Raw genomic sequence first — 20,314 nt, forward strand, 5'->3', positions numbered from 1 at the left:
AAGTACAGGTACGTTTTAGTTGTGAGCTGAGAGGCAGACATCAGGCTGATTAGCGGCTGCACAACTCGACGCTTCGTCCTCTTCGGTGCGTTGTTTTACGCTCTGACGTCATCCGAATGCGGAAGAGGGAGGGGGCGGAGCCTTCTCGAAGATGGCGTTGCTGCGCTGTCGGCGGGATCCTTGCGGGGTCGTCTGCCTCGTTTTGACCTATTTCAGCGTCTTCTACGCGGACTACGTGGTGGTCCAATACGTGCTCATCCCCGCGTACTCGGACAGGTGAGTTTCTGTTAGCTCCTTTGTTGCTAGACTGGCGACATGACGTCACGGCTCATTTCATTGGCTAGCTAGCAGCATCTTCCTGTTGTTGTTATTCAAGTTGATACTGGAGCTTGATGGCGGGTATTGCGTTTTAATTTTTTATACCTGATTGTGTTACGTTATACACGTTCATATACATACCTGCGCCTGTCAACAGTGTGTGGTGCACCCTGCATGGATCTGCATTCAACGTCATTCTGCTGCTACTGCTGGCCTGCCACTCCAAGGCCGTGTTCTCGGACCCTGGTCAGTGACGTCACAGACCTGGATTCTCACACCCTCGGTCTGAAGTGACGCCACAACTGACTTTCAAATATGTATGTGTGTGTTGTGCAGGTGTGGTGCCCCTCCCTGAGACTGCGCTCGACTTTTCAGACCTCCGCTCACAGTCGTCGCGGATGAGCGACCGGGTGAGTTGCTAAGTGAGCGGTCTTAAAATGTGTGTATCTTTAAATAAGCACACAACTTGTCATCATGTCCTTAATGCCTTTTAGGTGGCTGTGTCTCTATAAGCGCACTCCCATACTTAGGATCTTGAGTGCATTAGTCCTTTCACACAGAGAAGTACGGCATAATGCATTGCATGGTGGCCGGATGGTGCACTTCAAATTCCAAAAACAATGATTTGCATGAGTTCTGATTGGAAAATTTGATTCGGGTTTCGCCGGACCCTGTGGAACGGATTAATAACCACTGGAATTCGATTGGAGACACAGCCTGTGTGTGTGTGTGTGCAACCATATGAACACAGGAGACATATTGTACTTCCTGTTTCCTGCACATTTGTTGATGTGTGTTGTTGTTCATGCAGGGGTGCGAGGGCTGGACTGTGTGTAGCCGCTGTGAAACCTACAGACCCCCCCGGGCGCATCACTGTCGTGTGTGCCAGAGATGTATACGCCGCATGGACCATCACTGCCCCTGGTGAGCAGTCGCCATCATCACTGTTGCCTTGGCACCAAACATTCTCATCCTTTGTGTTTTTAAGGATCAATAATTGCGTGGGAGAGCTAAACCAAAAGTATTTCATCCAGTTCCTCTTCTACACGGGTGAGTAAACGCCCAGCCTCAGCTGCATTTGCACCAAGATGCACATCAAAAGCGTGTCACGTGATTGGCAGGTGTGGCCAGCCTGTACTCCATGCTGCTGGTGGTGTCGGCCTGGGTGTGGCGCATCAGGAGCGAGCAGGAGGGTGACGCCCAGAAGGAGGTGGAAGACACACCAAGCAAGCATCTGATTGTGTGAGTCCAAGGATGTGTTCCAAATCATGCACTTTCGTACTTACACTGAGCATTTTGAGTGCATAAGTGTGTTAGTACATCAAACTGCAGTGCAGATGTTACAGGCAACATCCCTCAATCTTCACCAGCTTGGCTACCTTGCAGAAAGGAAGGACTAACTCAATTGTTTCACAATTCACAATTAAAAAGAAGAGGAGACGCGAAAGTGGATGATGATTGCGATCGTAATTTCCGGGTAAAACGACCGTATTGAATTTGGAACAGCACTAAACCGTCAGAATTCACGCCCTCCGGGATTTAATATGCAGTGTACGCAGTATACGGTACATATTTAAAAATATTCTGATGGAAGTATTCAATTTGAGACATTCGCTGTGTCTTAATTTGTGCACGTCCATACTTACAGTACTTGGGATTTGAGTGCATACGGTTGGTTAAAAACTTTCACACTGAGGAGAACGGCAAAATGCAGTGCAATGTCTGTACCCAGATGTTGTGGGTGGAGTGTGCAGAGATGGACCCAAACCACCCTCAATCAGCGCCATCTTGACTATGTAGTGGAAGGGGACGGACTAATTCGAGTGGTTGCAATTCACAATTACAAAAGGAGAGAAATCAGTTAAATATTGCGACCGTAGTTTCCGGTAAGTGAATTAAGTAACTGATACGGGACAGCACTACACTGCCCTGTGTCGTGCCCTCACGATGCAGTATGCAGTGGACAATAGTATACTGTACATATTGAAGCGTAAGTACAGAAGTGTGTGTATTGAAACACAGCCCAAGTGGCAGCAAAGTGACGACGACCATGGCTCGTGGTCTTACTGACATGACGTATGTGTCCTCCAGTGCGCATTACATCATCCTGCTTGTGGAGTCTGTCCTCTTTGGAGTCTTCGTCTTGGTCATCTTTTATGATCAGGTACTGCTAATGCTAATTGCTATTGTAGCATGCAGTTCCAACAAGCTCCAGCAGAGGGCAGCAGTGCTAAGACATCACATGTTTGCGGTAATCGTCACATCTCTCTCCGCCAGTTGGCCTCAATCGTCAGCGACGAGACACCCATTGAGCAGATGAGGAACAGGCTGATGATGAAGGACAGAGGTTCCTCCTCTTTGCAGCCGCCTCACCACGCAACACACACGCGTAAGCCCAAGCTGGCATTGCTGCGGGAGGTTTTCGGACGAGGTGAGTGAAATGCTGCCGCCTGGCTCAAGAGCGAGTTATAGTGGTTTAGCGTCGTCTCTCTCGGCAGGTTCGGTCTTCTGCTGGCTCCTCCCGCTACACTCCAGCGCCCCTTCAGTTGGCGGTGTTGCCTACTCTGCCCTCCCCGACTACGACGTCTGACCTGTGAGCAGAGGCTCGTGAATGTTCCGCCTAACGAGGAAGAGAGCAGATGAAGATGTGCCTCATGGACTCGTGCACTTGGTTCCGCCTGTGTCCTGCAGCTTAGTTCCCAGGATTCTTTCCTCAAGTTTACTTTCAGTGTTAACACTGGGGAATATTTTCCATATTTAATGAGAAAGTTATAAAAAATTTGATAGAAAATGAGAATATGTAGCCCGGCAGGCAACTTAACTCTCTCATGGAATGTCAAGGACCTTCCTACAAATGATCCCATGCTGCATTTTGTCCGAATGGACCTCATTCCCCGGCTGTGCCTCAGTTCGCACACTTCCGTACTTGGGGATTAACTCGAGTGATAGCAATTCACAATTAAAAAGGAGAGAGTTGGTTAAATACTGCAATCACCAAAATGTGCACACTCAGGAACTAAAGTCACAGTGTACACAGTATACTTCATAAAGTGTACTGACAAAAGTATTCTGTTTGAGACACTATCCCAGTCATTCCATGACCGTGCCTCTGGAATACTTTAGTCAGTACACTTCAATGTGTACTGTGTCCTTACTACAGTTCTTTTTGACAGCAGTGTCGTCCCAAACCAATTAATGTCTTTGCACACTTATCAGAAATGATGATCGCAATATTTACCCGCTGCTTCTGCTCTCCTTTTAAATTATGAATCGCAACCACTCAACTTAGTCTCTCCCCTTCCGCTACGTAGCCAAGATGGCGACTATACACGGTGGTAAATGCCCAGCACTTATGCATTTGATAGACTACTACAAAAGTGCGCCAATTGAGACACAGCCCTTGTTTGTGTTGGTTTTGACACTCCTCTCACATCATGGCAGTCTAACTGAAAGATGAGGAAACACTGAAGGGATTAGTTCTTTATGTTGTCTTATTTGTGTGTTTGTATTTGAGCTCCAAGGAGGTTACTGGCTTGAAGTGTGTTGTACATTTACACACATGCAGTATTGTACTACGCTGTGTCTCAGTGAGGGAATACTTATGTTTACATGAACTGCAAACTAAAAAAAAAATACACGTTTTTATTTTTTATAGAAATATCAAGTGTATGCGGTGTCCAAAAGTGCACTGAGATGAATTTGTCTTCAATTCAGCTGCTAATTGTGGATAAAATCATCATGGACTGCGTCCACATTTTAATGACGACAGTCTTGTGTAGTCGAACAAGGTGATTGTTTCCCCGGCAACAGCAGAGACTGAAGCTGATTCATTGGACATTTTCTATATTCATCAACCAATAAATCAAATTGTCATTCAGTTTACATTCAGAAAAGGTTTTCTTTTGAAATTTGTTTTCATTTGAAAAATGATTTAAAAACTGACTTAAATTAACCTTTGATGCAGTTGTTGAGCTGCTCTACTTGAAATGTTTTTTTATTACTGTTACATGGCTTTGTAACGAGGAAGTGTAAAAGTGTTTTATTTATTGTTGCAACATTTAACTTATTGTTACCATTGCTGCTGCTGTTTTGCTCCAACTTCAAATTTAAACTTTTCTCAAATTTAAACTCTTTTCAACACAACTGGCTGTGTGTAGGTGTGGATTTTTTCCCCCCCCTTAAGTATACTTTTTACATTAACAGGACAATTATTGTATCTTACTGTACTGTTTCTAACAATATAATCAATCCCTATTGATTTAAGCAAATACATTACAAAAAATAAATAGACAAAGCGGAATGATTTCAAACTACAGCATTAAACTACACTGACTTTCTGGACACAGGAAGTGGTCATTACAGTAGACATCAAACATGCTGTCATGTGTCATGGTGACGCTTGTTTAGACGGTCGTGGCAAACAGGAAGATCTGGAGGAGAGGCATGACCCGGAGGGTTGAAAGGTCTGCAAGGACAGCCTGCATTTGAACAAATTACATACAACATACCACGTGTTACTATGAGTAATGTGAGGATATCCTTGTCACTATTGTGTTTGGTAGTGTAAGCTGTGCTCCTGCTAATCCTTGCTACTTTTAGCAATATTGTCATCTCTCTGAAGTGGGGGTGTCTAAAGTGCAGCCCGGGGCCATTTTCAGCCAGCAGCTCATTTTTTTTTTTAATTAGCTTTCAGGAATCAGAAGAGCACGGTGGACCGGGTCTTGATGACTTAGCCGACTTAAGCGGGTTGCGCTGTATACGATTTTCAATGTTACATTTCTGAACATGCTTGTTTACTGTTGTTTTGATTAATTTAGATTGAATAAATTACATTTTTGCTTCGCTTATTTTCCATGGCCTAATCCTCACATTTACTCTCACCAGTTGCATCTTGTCAAAATAATGCGTTTTTTAAAGCTTTTATAAAGAGATGTATAAATAATTGATTTGAAGTAAAACTGAGTTCCGCCTCCACAATATTTTTGAATTGGGAAATAAATGCATTGATCCACACTGGCTTGGTTTTAGCATATTTTGTGTACGAAATGTGGTCCGCCGCATAGTTTATTTTCTTAATGTATGTGGTCCACAGTGTAAAAGTTTTATACACCCCTGCTCTCAAGCAAACATTGACACTATAAAACACACACAAAGACACACACACCTCAGCTGAAGCCAGGGACGTCACTTCCATCAAGTTCTCAGCACGAAAGGCAAAGACGGCAGCTGCCAGGACTACAGGGGGTGCATGTCAAGTCATGGAGCATGACCAGAGAGCGAGGAGGTTACGGTAATATAAAATATGGCAAGAAGGCTACAAACAGCTCATACCTGCAACAGGTTCCAGGGAGTCGTAGCCAAGGATTCTGTCCCAAAGACAAAGCAGCTGGTCAGTGGAGAGATAGCCGGAAAAGGCTCGGACCAACCACTTGAAGGCGATGCGCAACCTGCTCGCAAAAGAGTTAAAGTAGTTAAAAGCAAGACTGCAATGTTTGGCAGTATGAAAAAGATGGCTACAGAAATGCGCCACGAGGTGGCAACACTTGATTATACAATGGAATCCAACATGTGATCACTTACGGCTGAGCTCCCATCTGTCGCAGGTGGTAAAAGAGCTGAGGCAGGTGTGCTTGCAGGAGCCTCTCAAAGAGCAGACACAGAGACACTATACCCTGGGGGGGGCATACATGTGTGCATTAATGGGGCACTGCCAAACAGTGTCCAGCTGGCGGCAGCGCGTTCTTACTGATGACGCCGAGGAGATGGAGTGCAGTCTGAAGAAGTAGCGCGTGTACATCTCCCTGAAGACGCTGTACAGCTTGGACGGTTCGTTGTACAGGAAGCAGAGAGGCGCCACTGGAACACATGACCTCTGACTCAGCATGTGTGTGTGTGTGTGAGAGAGAGAGAGAGTGATGTAGGTCACGTACCATACATTGAGAAGCCATGGAAGGGGATCACACCTGGTTCAAATGATGGAGCACATTGCGTTGCATAAATTTACTGTTAGCTGTGAGGCTAATTAATTTGTGAAGGGCTTGAATGAAGCGTGATGAAAGTCAAGATGAGAGCTCACCATTGGGAGGATAAAAAACGTCACGCTGTACGTCATCTTCTTTGCCTATGAGAAAGACACTTAAGTCGAGCGCAACACACACACACACACACACACACACACACACACACACACACACACACACACACACAGACAGTACCCTGGCGCCCCTTGATGGGGGTGTAAATGTAAGGGGTCTGTGCCTCACCAGCCATGAACCTCACCATTCGTCACCAACACTGACATTGACACGCACGCCTGCGCACACACGATCATGTCCTCCTTGCTCAAGGGTCTCATCTGCTCACCCTGAAGAGAGGATTTGGGAGGAGTGGCGCTGTTGTACTTGAAGTGCTCCAGGACGGCAGCATCCCGGGAGAAGCACAGGAGCACCTAAATACAAATACACACACACGACATGCACAAAATGTCATTGGGAATGACACTCCTTGACTCCCAGAGTTCAAGTAATGCATATTTACTGGAATGACAATCAAAATAGAAGCTCTTTCCATGATCATCCAATTTCAAGGCTGTCTCAAATTCACACTGCACACTCACCGTTTTGAGCGCAACATCCAGGTACTGACAGTGCATTGCATTTTGCGTGTCAACTTGTAACTTAACTTATGCAATCAAAATACTGAGTTGAAATACTGTGAATTGATGTTTCTGTTGCGCATAAGTGGTCAGATACGCAACATGTGATTCCCTATTAGAATTATCATTATACATAACAATGAATGTGTTTGCTCTTCGGGACTATCCTGCCATGTTGTTCCTTGGAGACAGAAAAAGATCACACCTGGTAGAGGAAGTCCTCAAAGACAAAGTAGTAGTCATCATTGCTGGCAGTCAGCTTCACATCCTGCGGGCCACAATTCAACAAAAAAGCTCATCATGTAAGAACGTGTGTCAAAATATAGGCAAGCTTGTGTACACAGAACTGTTTGAGGTCTGCAGTGTGACAGTGAGGTTTATTTAGCTTTCACTGTGTCTGTGTCTGTTCGTGTGTATGTGTATGTACCTTGTAGATAAGGTTGTCCACCAGCAGGTCATGTTGGATGACTCCCGCCTTTAGCTGCTCATAATGTAGGACATCCTAAAAAGGATACAAATAGTATATAATAATTATATAGCGGGAAAATAATTATTTGAACCTCTTTTCATTTTGTAAGTTTACTCGCTTACAAAGATATGAACAATCCAGAATTTTTATGGAAGATTTACTGTCACAAAAACACAATGTTAAAATGTTTTTACTTTATTTAATTTAGGGGAATATTTATTTGTTGCAGGCCGCACGGTGGTCTAGTGGTTAGCACGTTGGCCAACACAGTAACAGCCTGGAAGACCTGGGTTCGATTCTCCCTTGGGCATGTTCTCCCCGTGCGTGTGTGGGTTTTCTCCGGGTACTCCAGCTTCCTCCCACATTCCAAAAACATGCAGGTGAGGTTAATTGGTGACTCTAAATTGTCTATAGGTATGAATGTGAGTGTGAGTGGTTGTTTGTCTATATGTGCCCTGCCATTGGCTGGCGACCAGTCCAGGGTGTACCCCGCCTGTCGCCCGAAGTCAGCTGGGATAGGCTCCAGCATGCTCCCGCGACCCTGGTGAGGAAGATGCGGTATAGAAGATGGATGGATTTGTTGCAACAGCAAACAGCCCCAAAGTAGAATGTTTCCAACTCCATGTTTGACAGTTGTTTGTTGTTTGTTGTTTGGCCCATATTCAGCATTTCTCACATGACGGTGTTAGGCCTGAGTCCACTTGGTGCCACAGTGTTCAATTTTGGTCTCATCTGACAATCACATTTCCCCAAGCCTTGTCTAAGTCATTCAGGTGCTGACTGTCAAACTTCAGACAGGCCTGTGAATGTGTATTTTTGAGCAGGAAGACCTTGCGGATCTCAATCAATTACAGCAAAATGTGTTACTCATGCTTGTCTTCGTCACTGTCCCAAATCATTACAAGCTCCTCCCTTGTAATTCTGGGCTGGTCCCTCACCTCTCTCACAGTCATCCTTACCACACCAGGTGAAGTCTTGCATGGAGCTTAAGAACGAGAGCGATTGACTGTTATCTTGTATTTCTTCCATTTATGAATTATCGGAACAATAGTGGTGTCTTTCTCGCCAGCAGAGAGATGGTGTTTCTGACAACACTCTTCCACTCTTGTATGTCTCCACTTAGAGACGGGACATTATTTATGAACAAGGGAGGCAGGGGTGATAAAACTGTTCCTCTGTGACAGTTAAAACGATGGATGGGTGCTCTGGAAGTGTGGAAAACAGGAACAAAAGGAAGGACGACAGTGGAAGCTCCACTAAAAGTTCTTCATTGTTCTTCATTGGATCTTTGGACAATACCAGTAAAAGTGCTAATCTTTTAAAATAGACAAATGTCAAAATGATGATTGGGGAAAAAAAACACAGACTCTCCGTAGGAATTCATCTCACTTTGATCGCCCTTACCTCATTTGCTTAACACTTTTGCCGCATGCTCTGTTTGGCATAACACAGCTAGATTGACAGCGTTGTGCTGATCTTAGCGATCACATGTAAACACCACAAGGGACAGGGCTAAATGTGACAGCAGGAACATCACTCTCTTTGTCGCACATAGTCTCCATATCATGCACTTTTGCAATCCATCCATCCATCCATTTCCTTCCTCTTATCCGGGTCCAGGTCACGGGGACAGCAGTCTCAGTAGGGAAGTCCAGACTTCCCGGTCCCCGGCCACCTCTTCCAGTTCCACCGGGAAGACACCACGGCGTTCCCAGGCCAGCCGTGAGACATAATCCCTCCAGCGTGTCCTAGGTCCACCCCGAGGCCTTCTCTTGGCTGGGCATGCCCGGAACACCTCACCAGGGAGGCGTCCAGGAGACATCCGGACTAGATCCCAGAGCCACCTCACCTGGGTCCTCTCAATGTGAAGGAGCAGCGGCTCTACTCTGAGCTCCTCCCAGATGACCGAGCTCCTCACCCAATCTATTAGGGTGAGTCCAGCCACCCTACGGAGGAAACTCATTTCAGCAGCTTCTATCCACAATCTCGCTCTTTCGTTCACGACCCAAAGCTCATGACCATAGGTGAGGGTGAGAACATAGATCGACTGGTAAATTGAGAGCTTTGCCTTCCGGCTCAGCTCTCTCTTCACCACGACGGTCCGGTACAGCAAATATATTACTGCAGATGCTGCGCTGATCCGCCAGTCGACCGCACGCTCCAACCTTCCCTCACTCGTGAACAAGACCCCGAAATACTTGAACTCCTCCACCTGGGGCAGGACTTCATTCCCAACCTGGAGGTTGCAATCCAGCCTTTTCCGGCTGATAACCATGGCCTCGGATTTGGAGGTACTGAGTCTCAGCACAGAAGCTTCACACTCAGCTGGAAAACCGCCCCAGTAAACACTGAAGGTCACAGGAAAACAGGCTCGACTTACTGCTGGCAATACAAACCAGACTCCTGCTCTGCTTGTACAAGGACCGAATAGCACATAGTAGCGCGCCACCAATCCCATACTCCCGGAGCACCCCCTACAGGGCACCGCGAGGGACACGGTCGAATGCCTTTTCCAAATCCACAAAGCACATGTGGACTGGCACACTCCCATATTCCCCCCAGTACCCTTGCAAGGGTGTAGAGCTGATCTAGTGTTCCGCGACCAGGACGAAAACCACATTGCACCGGTCGTGCCTTTCTCTCCAGCACACTGAAGTAAACTTTCCCAGGGAGGCTGAGGAGTGTGATCCCCCTATAGTTGGAACACATCCTTCTTGAAAAGGGGGATCACCACCCCGGTCTGGCAATCCAGAGGTACTGTTCCCGACCTCCATGCAATGTTGAAGAGACATGTCAGCCAAGAGAGTCCCTCAACATCCAGAGCCTTGAGGAATTCAGGGCGAAACTCATCCACCCCCGAAGCTTTGCCACTGGGGAGCGTTTTGACTACCCCAGGTACCACAGCCACGGTGATGGAACTGTCCGCATTCGTGCCCTCAGACTCTGCTTCCTCTATGGAAGGTATGTCAGTGCGATTGAGAAGGGCCTAAAAGGCCCATCATCCGACTATATCCTCAGTCGAGGTCAGCAGGCTTCCGTCCCCGCTGTAAACAGTGTGGACCGGGCACTGCTTCCCATTTCTGAGGTGTGGGACGGTTTGCCAGAACCTTTTCGAGGCCGACCAATCTCCATGGCCTCACCGAACTTCTCCCACAGCCAAGTTTTTGCCTTGATCACCAACTGGTGATGAGTTGACAGTTCAGCCCCTCTCTCCACCCACAAGTCCAGAACATGCGGATCATGCGATCATAGACCTGCGGCCTAGGGTGTCCTGGTGCCAAGTGCACTTGTACATCCTTATGTTCGAACATAGTGTTTGTTATGGATAAACTGTGGTTTGCACAGAAGTCCAATAACATCACCCCGCACGGGTTCAGATCGATCAGATCAAGAGAAGGGCCGCACCTCGCCTGGACGTGGGATACCGGGGCCTCATCCTGGAGCCAGGCTCGAGGGAAGGGCTCGCAAGTGAGCGCCTAGTGGTCGATGAGGCCTATCCGAGACCAGCCCGAAGAAGCCACACGGGACCCCCCCCCCCCAAGCAAGCATAGGGTCCGGTGCAATGTGTTTTGGGTGGCGGTCAAGCGTGGACGCCTGGGCGACCTGGTTTTCGGCGGCCAAATCTGGTTCTTTGGACACTTTTGCAATCTAATAGCCAAAAAAGGACCACTGTGGGAATCACTGCAGCTGCTTTATAACAAACTGTGTGTGTGGGCATTCTTTTCCAACCTGTGGATGGTTGACTGAATTGAGGATGAGGGCCCACAGGTCAGCCCGGAGCCCAGTGGGGCAGCCCTGCCTGCTGTACTGCTGCGCTGCTGCACTGTCCTGCTCTGCAAGCACTGACACCACAAAGACAGAAAGACACGGAGAGAGAGAGAGAGATAGAAGAGAGAGAGAGAGAGAGAGAGAGAGAGAGAGAGAGAGAGAGAGAGAGAGAGAGAGAGAGAGAGAAGATGTGTGAGACAATTTTTTTTTTAATCTCTTCAGCAATGACTTTCTACTTGACATAACATTAACCATTAAGTTATGTAATTCATTTGCATTTGACTGAAGGAAATACTTATTTGATCCCCTACCAACCAGCAAGTATTCAGCCCCCCCAGACATGTTTTGTGTCCATGAAGTACAGAAGTTAGCATAGTAATCCTAATCATAACTCATTGTGGATAAAAGACACGTGTCACAAAAACACTCCTCCATTCAAACCTCTCCACCACCATGGGCAAGACCAAAGAGCTATCAAAGGACCTCAGGGACAAGATTGTAGACCTGCACACAGCTTATAATTAAGTAAAAAACTATGCATATTTAAGCAGCTGTTAAATATTTTTGTCTAACGTAAGCATTTTCAAGCATAAAAATAGCTAAATACACTAAAATACAAACATAAGTCATTAAGAAGACTCATTCAAACTGTAATATGTAGTATTCCACACTGGTCACTAGGTGTCAGTGGTGTCAGTAATGTTACTGTAATGTTTGGTGAGACAAACATAAAACCTGATTGTCAAAACAACAGGCTTTTATTGCAGGTTAGAATTATCTCACAACAAGCACAATAATAACATAACTATCTCAATCATAATAATAATCATAATAATAATATGGGCTACTGTTGTGGCCGTAATCCACTTAACTCTGAACCCCCAACGTCAATTCCTGTCCTCCACATGTCCGGAAAACATTCATTGCAACACACATGAGCGAGAGTCTTATTTATGTCTTAAATGTCTTATTTTCTACATTGGGTAAAATTAGTGTATAGGTGATTATAGGGGTGTTATTTCATGTCAAGTGGGCTCAAATAATGTTAAAAATTGTATTTAGAAGGTCATCAACAGGTTTTGTATGCTTTAACTACAAAAACATTTGTGAAAATTCACTTATCACAGTCAGATATGGAACCAATTTACCGTGATAAACAAGGGATTACTGTAATACACATTGCTGTAATAAACTGAAGCCCGTCTGAAGTTCTGAAGACAAAGTTTAGGAGAGTGTGATGTGTTGAGCTCTTAGACATAAATTGGACATATTTGTAGGCAGAGAAATGCTGAATTTGAGCCCAATACCCTTGCTATTTTCTCCACTGGATTTGTACATGAAACGTGTCAAGGCATTACAGCCTCTACTGCGCTGTTGCGAAAGGATGAACATGTTTTTAAATGTTGTGAATCCTTGAAGAAGCAAGACAAGTGAGAAGGTACATAGAACAAACACACCAAGACTTGACCTCCATGCTGAGCAACTGTAATGTTTGGACAGATGTTATAAATGTCAATTTGTCACCCGAAGTCAGCTGGGATAGGCTCCAGCATACCCACGACCCTAGTGAGGATAAGCGGCATAGAAGATGGATGGCTGGATGGATGCTATTCATTTAATCGCTTTGTGTGTCACACTCATATTCCTAGCATGACAATTAATTATATAACAGCTCCACAAACCAGGGCCTAAATCACATGTCACAAGTGTCTTTAAACAAACTGTTTGTGGCCATGATAAGAAAATGAGGGTACAGCACAGCGATAGGAGACATTATGTCACTAAATGTTTTCAATGCAATATTTCTGACTTAACGTTCCCCTTTTTTTTTCTATATACGTGGAGTGACAAAAAATAATATATAATAAATGTGATTATAAAAATAATGTTGCCAATACATTTAGCTTACCTTTTTTTCCAATATCAACATAGTCGTTTTCAAATACGTCTGCAGAAAAGCAGAAATCAAACGTTTGCATTAGTCAAGTTAGGCGCTACAGTGGAACCCATTTGTCGACAAATTTTATGTTGACTAAAACAGTAGCCGATGTATGTCGACATGGACCTAAGCAGGCACTCTTTAGTAATAAGAACATCATGCTGAACCTGGTTTTAATGAATTGGTCAGCATCGACGGATTGTTGACATAAACGGGACTGGCTTAAATGGGTTCAACTGTAATGCTAATAGGATTTTCTCATGACTCATTAAAATGAGATAATGGAGTGTTAGTGCCTGGATGGATATGTGCGTTGTCATCGATCCCCAACTGTCCAGCTGCGAGGCTGAGTTCCAAGTAGGCTCGTCTCTGACCATTTGAAGAGGAACAAAAGCATTACAAGTATTCATCATGAATGCAGATGCCACAGAGATAGCACCAGATGTAAACATGGATCCTACCAGCTGTTGGATGTCAGTAACGTGGAGGGGAACCTGGATGAGGCCCCAGTGGCTCTTGGCACAGATGTCCTCACTGCTGTCATGGTTGGGGTTCCGCAAGCCAACCACCACCTGGTGGCAAAAACGTTGTGATGAAAAAAACATAAAAGTGACAAAAGTGACAACGTCAGGACATGCCCTCACCTCCAGGAAGTCTTTTGGGGCATAGACAGGCCGGAAGCGGCTTAAGTCTGCAAGAAAACATATCCATGTTTGTAGACAACCACCATGTACTGCACCTCACTGGACATACTGTATTTGTTTTTAAAATGTGTCACATTAAGTTTTTTTTCCTGCCTTACATGATAAATTACTATATATACTGTAACATGAGTCAAGAAACCAAAATGGTAAACATTACTGCCACCTACAGCTGGAGGGGTGTCGCCAAGCTACGTTCTATGCATGATTGCATTAACATCGCATTATGACCCGCACACTGGTATGAATACGCAGCATGTAAGAGCTTGACACATTTAAACGGAGGACAAAAAGGTTAAAAGAGACTGGGAAGACTGGGACAGCTTTAAAAGTGTGGATGGCTGGGCACTAACTTCAAGTGTGGTGGTGTCATTCTCAGGAGGACGACAACGTCACAGTTTGGACCAAGGGGAGTGGAGGTTGCTCTGGACAGCTTCTCTATTTGTGCTGTTTATAGCCGGGAGACAGCACCCAGTGCTAAATTTTATTATGCTTCTCTGCGCTGAGATAGCAATGTTACGACACCAGGCCACCATGTGCTTCATACATGGACTTGCTCCAAGCACTAGCTACCCTGAGTTAGCCCGACAGTAATGCTACCACGTACTGTGGACACACATCCATGCTGTGTCTCAAATGCAATACTTTCTTCAGTACACTTCTATACTTAAATAAGTATAGTAAATTCTGGTGTATAAACTGCACCAGTGTATAAGCCACATGTGTCCACATCATAACATGACATAGCATGTAGCATGCACGAGTCTGTGAGCCAATCATGAGCTATGAAAAAACTCACAACAAGCTTGTCAATCCATTGGAAATTGCAGGAGGCCATTACTCAATGTAACAGTCTGACTCACGGTTTCATCTTATAAACAACATTAAACTCATCACATAGTGACTTAACACTCAAACATTATACCTCTGAAATATAGAAAGCTGTATTAATATGAAGAAAAAACGACATTTTAAAGTTTTCCCATAATGCATTTCGTTTGAGAAAACCATTTGATTGACGGAGCATAGAAAGCAGAGGACCCGGAGCCCAAAGCCCAGAGAGAAGCTGACGTCATTGCAGCGCCCTAATGAATGTGTTGCTCAGACGCAATGCCTTATGGGAAAACTTTAAAATGTTTTTTTTTTTTTTTAATTTAAAATCATATTGGGACACATTTGTATATTTATACACCTATTGAGTGTTAAGTTACCGTGTGATGAATGTAGTTTTGTTAGTCAAGTGTTCTTTGAAAGATGATACCGTGAACCAGACTGTTGTGTTGTTATACTGGTATACATAATGACCTCCTGGGTTTTCCAGTGAGTTGGCATGCTCGTTGTTAGTGCACATAGTTCGTGATTGGCTCCTGCCAAAGAGAGAGCTATTGTTTCCTCACTGACTCGCAAGTGGCACAGTAAGTAGTAGTAGCCATAAATTAGCCACACCACTGTACAAGCTGTAGGGTTCAAAGTTTAAGAAAAAAGTAGCGGCTAATGCACTGGAATTTATGGTATACTGTGTACACTGTACCCTTTTTTCCTGACTTCTCCATTGTGCAATAATTATAAATAAATTTATGATTACTTTTTCTCGCTCAAAATACCAAGTGCAAGAACGTAACTGCAACAATTAAGACACAGCACACGAGTGCAGGGAATGTTTGATACCTGGTTCATCCGTGCCCATCTCGTTCCACTTGTTCGCTAGCTCCTGTTGCTCGGCAATCGGCCTCTGTGGCGAAACAGAACAAAGTCATGCAACTATTGTAACATGGAAAATTAGCCACTTACTACATTTCCTCAATTAGTGGCCTCTACTCTCAAAGATGCTCTTCCTCAATTTGTGGTAGGGTGCATTGCCTAGTGTACATTAAATTACATTATAGATTACAGTAGATCAATCAAGGCCATGCCACATAAATGACGTCATATATATACAAATGTAAAAAAAAAAAGAAGTAATACTATAATTTATTTATAAACACTCTTTGCATAACTTTTAACTGCATTTGTATAAATCAAGGCTTTCCCCCTATTAAATGCTGTAACCTCCTTAAAGACACCTGCTACTCTCTGCTGTTGAACAAATAAACACTCCAGGGTGACACCATGAGGACGATTTTAGCAATTGTCAGGCTGTGTCTCATTGGCGCACTTCCATCCTTATGCTTAGCATTTTGAGTGCATAAGTGTGCACAAAGAAGTATGGCAAAATGCAGTGCACTGTCAGTGCCCGGATGTTAAAGGAAAACTGCACTTTTTTTGGAATTTTGCCCATCATCCACAATAAGGATCTCTTTTCTGTGCACTGTAAAGATAAAAAAAACAGCTAAAAGACTTAGCTGAGAATGCACGTAATGGGACACACGTATTCCGCTTATAAAGACCTTCTGAAAAAAAAACAAAAAAAAACGCGGCAACACCGCCCCATTTACATATAATTTGACGTGCATATTAACAACAAAATGTTGAGTTCAGAGGATTAGCGGCATAGAAAATGAATGGATGTTGAGTTCGTTTGCACAAAATCCATGAAATTCCCACAAATGCGACAGGAGACCACAAATTGGTTTCCTTCTGCAAACGTACTACACCGCGTGTGATGTCGTGTTTTGTGCACATGTGCTCATTTCCCGGACACATTGCATTCACATTACACACAAATACAAGCCACATTTTTTGTAATGCAAACGACTACATAAAAAGATCAGATTTTAACAAAAAAATTGAAATTTAGCATCATACACTGCAGGGTAAATATCACAATTGGCATTTCTGGTAAGTGCACGATGACAGCACAACACTGTCCAAGTTTGTGCCCTTGTGCTTAAGCGGGAAAAGGCATGCCCCTCCCCCTCTACTTAAGTCTGTCACTGTGCACTTTTATTCGAGATACGCACTGGGTGGAGCAACCCTAAAATGTGGGTTTTCCCTGTCAAATCTGGCTTTGTACGTATTCCCCTCAACTTCAGCACTTTAGTCCCTGAGTGCTTCTGAGGCTGCAGTAAGTCCAGCATCCCAGGAAGGTGAAAACATTACACTGCAATTGAAGTTTGTGGCGTACTCATTTATATCCATTCCAACTGCAACTGTCACCAATTAGTTTCATTTTCTTTTCTTCTTTCTTTCTTTCTTACCACCATTCAGTCATTTGAAATGAACACAAATTGTTCAATGATTGCTATCAATTAGCCAAGTTACCATACGCGCCAGAGGCACTCCCAACTCTGTGCTCATGCTGTTCAGGCTTTTCAGTATGCGCCTCTCCCAGCTGGCCTGTGTGTTGAACACACATACAGACACACACACATGCATGCACACGCACACACACACACACATAACGAAGTGTTACAACAGTTTGCAAACAAGCGGGCAAACAGGAAGAAAGGCTGTGATGTCACGATGGAGATAAGATGACTGACCTGGGCTTTGCGCATGTAGGCCAGGGGCTCTTTGAGGTGCTCTGCGGTGGCCGCCGGGTGGCTCGAGGGCATCTGGCTGGTAGAAAAACCAAGACAAGAGTAAATAAAATAAAATCAAAGTTTATTTGTATAGCAACTTACAACATCCCAAAGGTGTAAAGGAAGTGTTTTCCAAACTGTTGGGTGCTCATCAATGTATAGTGAATGACTGGAAGCTTGCGTGTGCTAAACATAATTGAGAGTCATGTAAACATCTGCTGGAGCACATGGCTGACTGATGGGGAAAACAGTGCGTTGTCTCATTTGCAAGGGAGCGGGGAGAATTTGAAAAAACTTGTGTATCAACTCTAATCGATTAAGGCCTCAGCATCAGATATCAACCCCTCCCCCCAGAACTATATAAACAACGTGCAAATATGACAAACATCTGCAGAAATGAAGATATTTCATAAATACCTAACAGAGCTACTGCTGTAATTCCATTGTATGTCTTCACTGCAATTACAAAGCTTTGAAGTTGCTGCGGCAGAACCCAGGTTAACACCGCCGTGCTTTTATTTTGAAGCTTACTTTGCACTGGACAGTAAGTCACTCTGTGCATGTTTTAATGCAGTGTAACTAGACAGTTATATCACTGCTTAGTAATAATGATGACATTAACAATACTACAACACAGGTCTACATAAACAAAACGATTTTTCAGAGAAATGGTCGACCATGTACGTCGACATCAACTTAAGCGGTTGCTTTTCTGTAAAAAGTACACAGTGGACTAGAACTTGATGAGTAGGTCAATATAGATGGGTAGATCAAATGATAGTATTAGTACCATGGGTGGTATCAGTGACGGATCGATACTAACGTGATGAGATTTATAGTTTTCAGTTGTCCTGTATAGTTATTTTCACAAATATCCTGGCTGTGTATTTACTTGGTATTTGATTGGTACCAAAATCTTCAGTATCTCCAACCCTACACAGGATGTTGACATAAGAGGACTCCATTCTCATGTAAATGACGTACTTACATGTGTAATTCTCTGTACACTGCATTCTGGAGCTTTCTTTCCCAGCCTGTTGACGAGAACAAGATGTTAGAAGCTCGTATTCAAATAATCTGGGGGCAGGCGGAGTGTGTCCCGTGCACTTCTTTTTAAAAGGCTGTTTTGCTCCCTTGTCGTTTTTACCTTTCCAAACGCTATAATTTTGCTTATTTGTAAATGTTTTTCTGGTTAGCACACATCTTGTCGTTTTAAGCGTGAGTCAATTGTGTTCCTGATGTATTTTTAATTGACGAAACATCTTTGTTAGCATCCTGTTAACTTGCCACTACATAGAAACAGGGAAGGGAAGTCTGCTCACAAAACATGTTTTTATAGTTTTACAATTATAGTTTTACATACATAAAACAATTCTAAATGCATATAAATTACATTTAAGGTTACTTTTATCTTCATTGAAGACGTGACTGTTCCCAAAGAGCGAGCTCAACACCAACACCATGTCTGGATTATTTCTTGAATTCAATAGTGTTTCTCACCTTCTTTACCAAATGCTGACACTAGCAACTTTCTTTTGGTTCCATTTGGGTTTACTGATTGAGAAACATGATTGAATTAAGAAGAAATAACTCATGGCAAAACAGAAAGGTGGTGTTCGTGGTGATCTCGCTGCCACATCATGTCTTTGGGAACAGTCGCATGAAGAATCAAGTCTTCAATGATGGTAAAAACACCTGAAATATTAATTATTCAGTTATCAAATAGTTTAATGCATGTAAAACTATAATCACAAAACTATAAAAACGTGTTTGGTGTTAACATTTTTGGCTTTCTGAAATGGATAAATTGGATTTATATTATTTATTTTGGGGAAAATTGTATTTGGTGAGCATCGGTTTCGGTTATAGTCAGACCTTCTGGAACGGATTAATGACACTAACCAAGGGTCCACTGCATTAAAAGGAGACATTCAAGCACTAGGACCAAAAGGACAACAGCCGCTCAAGCTAAAGCTTGTTTCCCTGTCAGACCGCCCACAAGCTCATCTATTAGGTCAGCCGTGTGATTGGCTGTCCCTGCTGTCACTCCCGGAGCGGCTGGACTTGCACACCGGTGTTTTCCTTAGTATTCATCTGCTACTGGAAGTTAACATTTTGGGTGTTTGTTCTACCTGGATAAGGTCAGAAAGATAAATTGCACGTGTGTGTTTGGTCTCACCACTCATGCTAAGCTATCTGAACAAAACATTTGCTTTGCGTTATAGGTGACAAATTAATATATCTGATATTCATTCATATGCTGACCGCCAATAAAAAACGAGATACGGACTCGAAGTGGCGCACGGGCCACACTTTGAACATCTCTGCTTTATATTATTTTAATACTTCAATGTCACACCTGATGATTTGAGGAAACTACGCACATCTTCTTTCAGATATTCCAGTTTAATCTCCGGTTGGTGAAGACACTCCTACATGACATCCAAAGAGAAAAGTGAAAGTGAAAGTCAGTTGTTTAGTCCTGCCAGCGCCTGTTAGCCGCATGCTAATACCTCATGCTAATATTCTCACTTTAGCTTGACGCTCGATTTGGGAGTGCAAATGGCTCCCCGCCAGGCGCTGGACCAACCGAGCTATCGTCACAGATAACTCAGTGTTTTCCTCCATCATTTTTAACGTGGATACGTCGTTTTACAGCAGGACATCTAAGCGTTTAGTTTGATATTCTAGGTTAGCATCCAGTCGCCTCACAGGAAGTGGGTCCGCGCGTTCCGGGGAGAAATAAGAGCTCCGTACGTAATTTCCGTAATTTCACCAATTCCTGCATATCAACAACTACTGTACAGCAATACAGTATCTTATAATTTCCACCCAGTCCCACCTATTTATATTCATCCACATGAACGTAATATTTCTGTGGAGTCACCACGAGCTTTACATATTTGTGTTATATGAATGTTTTTAATTATTTTTGATTATTTGTATAATGACTTAAGTATGTTACGTTGTCTCCATAAGGGACCCAAAATGTGTGGTTTAACT

The 20,314-nt window shown here is 43.8% G+C and overlaps 2 protein-coding genes across 3 annotated transcripts; one reads left to right on the forward strand and one right to left on the reverse strand.

The window, feature by feature from the left end:
• The first annotated feature begins 28 nt into the window (after positions 1-28).
• On the forward strand, positions 29-5,274 carry zgc:77880 (zf-DHHC domain-containing protein). Its single transcript, XM_054800755.1, has 9 exons — positions 29-276; positions 476-564; positions 655-728; positions 1,130-1,242; positions 1,307-1,368; positions 1,440-1,560; positions 2,410-2,482; positions 2,596-2,749; positions 2,817-5,274. The coding sequence occupies exons 1-9, from the start codon at positions 152-154 to the stop codon at positions 2,906-2,908; spliced, it is 903 nt and encodes a 300-aa protein (XP_054656730.1). The 5' UTR covers positions 29-151; the 3' UTR covers positions 2,909-5,274.
• tbc1d19 (TBC1 domain family, member 19) lies at positions 4,145-20,059 on the reverse strand. 2 transcript variants are annotated; one of them, XM_054800753.1, is made up of 21 exons: positions 19,844-20,059; positions 19,671-19,743; positions 18,300-18,345; positions 17,273-17,348; positions 17,052-17,126; positions 15,519-15,582; positions 13,794-13,840; positions 13,611-13,721; positions 13,446-13,518; positions 13,120-13,158; positions 11,172-11,284; positions 7,401-7,475; positions 7,179-7,241; positions 6,682-6,766; positions 6,395-6,439; positions 6,249-6,281; positions 6,065-6,174; positions 5,899-5,990; positions 5,650-5,765; positions 5,483-5,553; positions 4,145-4,796 (listed from the first exon to the last, which is right to left on the reverse strand). In XM_054800753.1, exons 1-21 carry the CDS (start codon positions 19,940-19,942, stop codon positions 4,722-4,724), a joined length of 1,581 nt encoding a protein of 526 aa, XP_054656728.1. In that variant the 5' UTR covers positions 19,943-20,059; the 3' UTR covers positions 4,145-4,721. The 2 variants fall into 2 exon arrangements, with proteins under 2 accessions (XP_054656728.1, XP_054656729.1); XM_054800754.1 differs by lacking the exon at positions 5,483-5,553.
• Positions 20,060-20,314: the final 255 nt, after the last annotated feature.

This window comes from Dunckerocampus dactyliophorus, chromosome 15 (genome assembly GCF_027744805.1).
Source record: "Dunckerocampus dactyliophorus isolate RoL2022-P2 chromosome 15, RoL_Ddac_1.1, whole genome shotgun sequence".
Lineage (NCBI taxonomy): Eukaryota > Metazoa > Chordata > Actinopteri > Syngnathiformes > Syngnathidae > Dunckerocampus > Dunckerocampus dactyliophorus.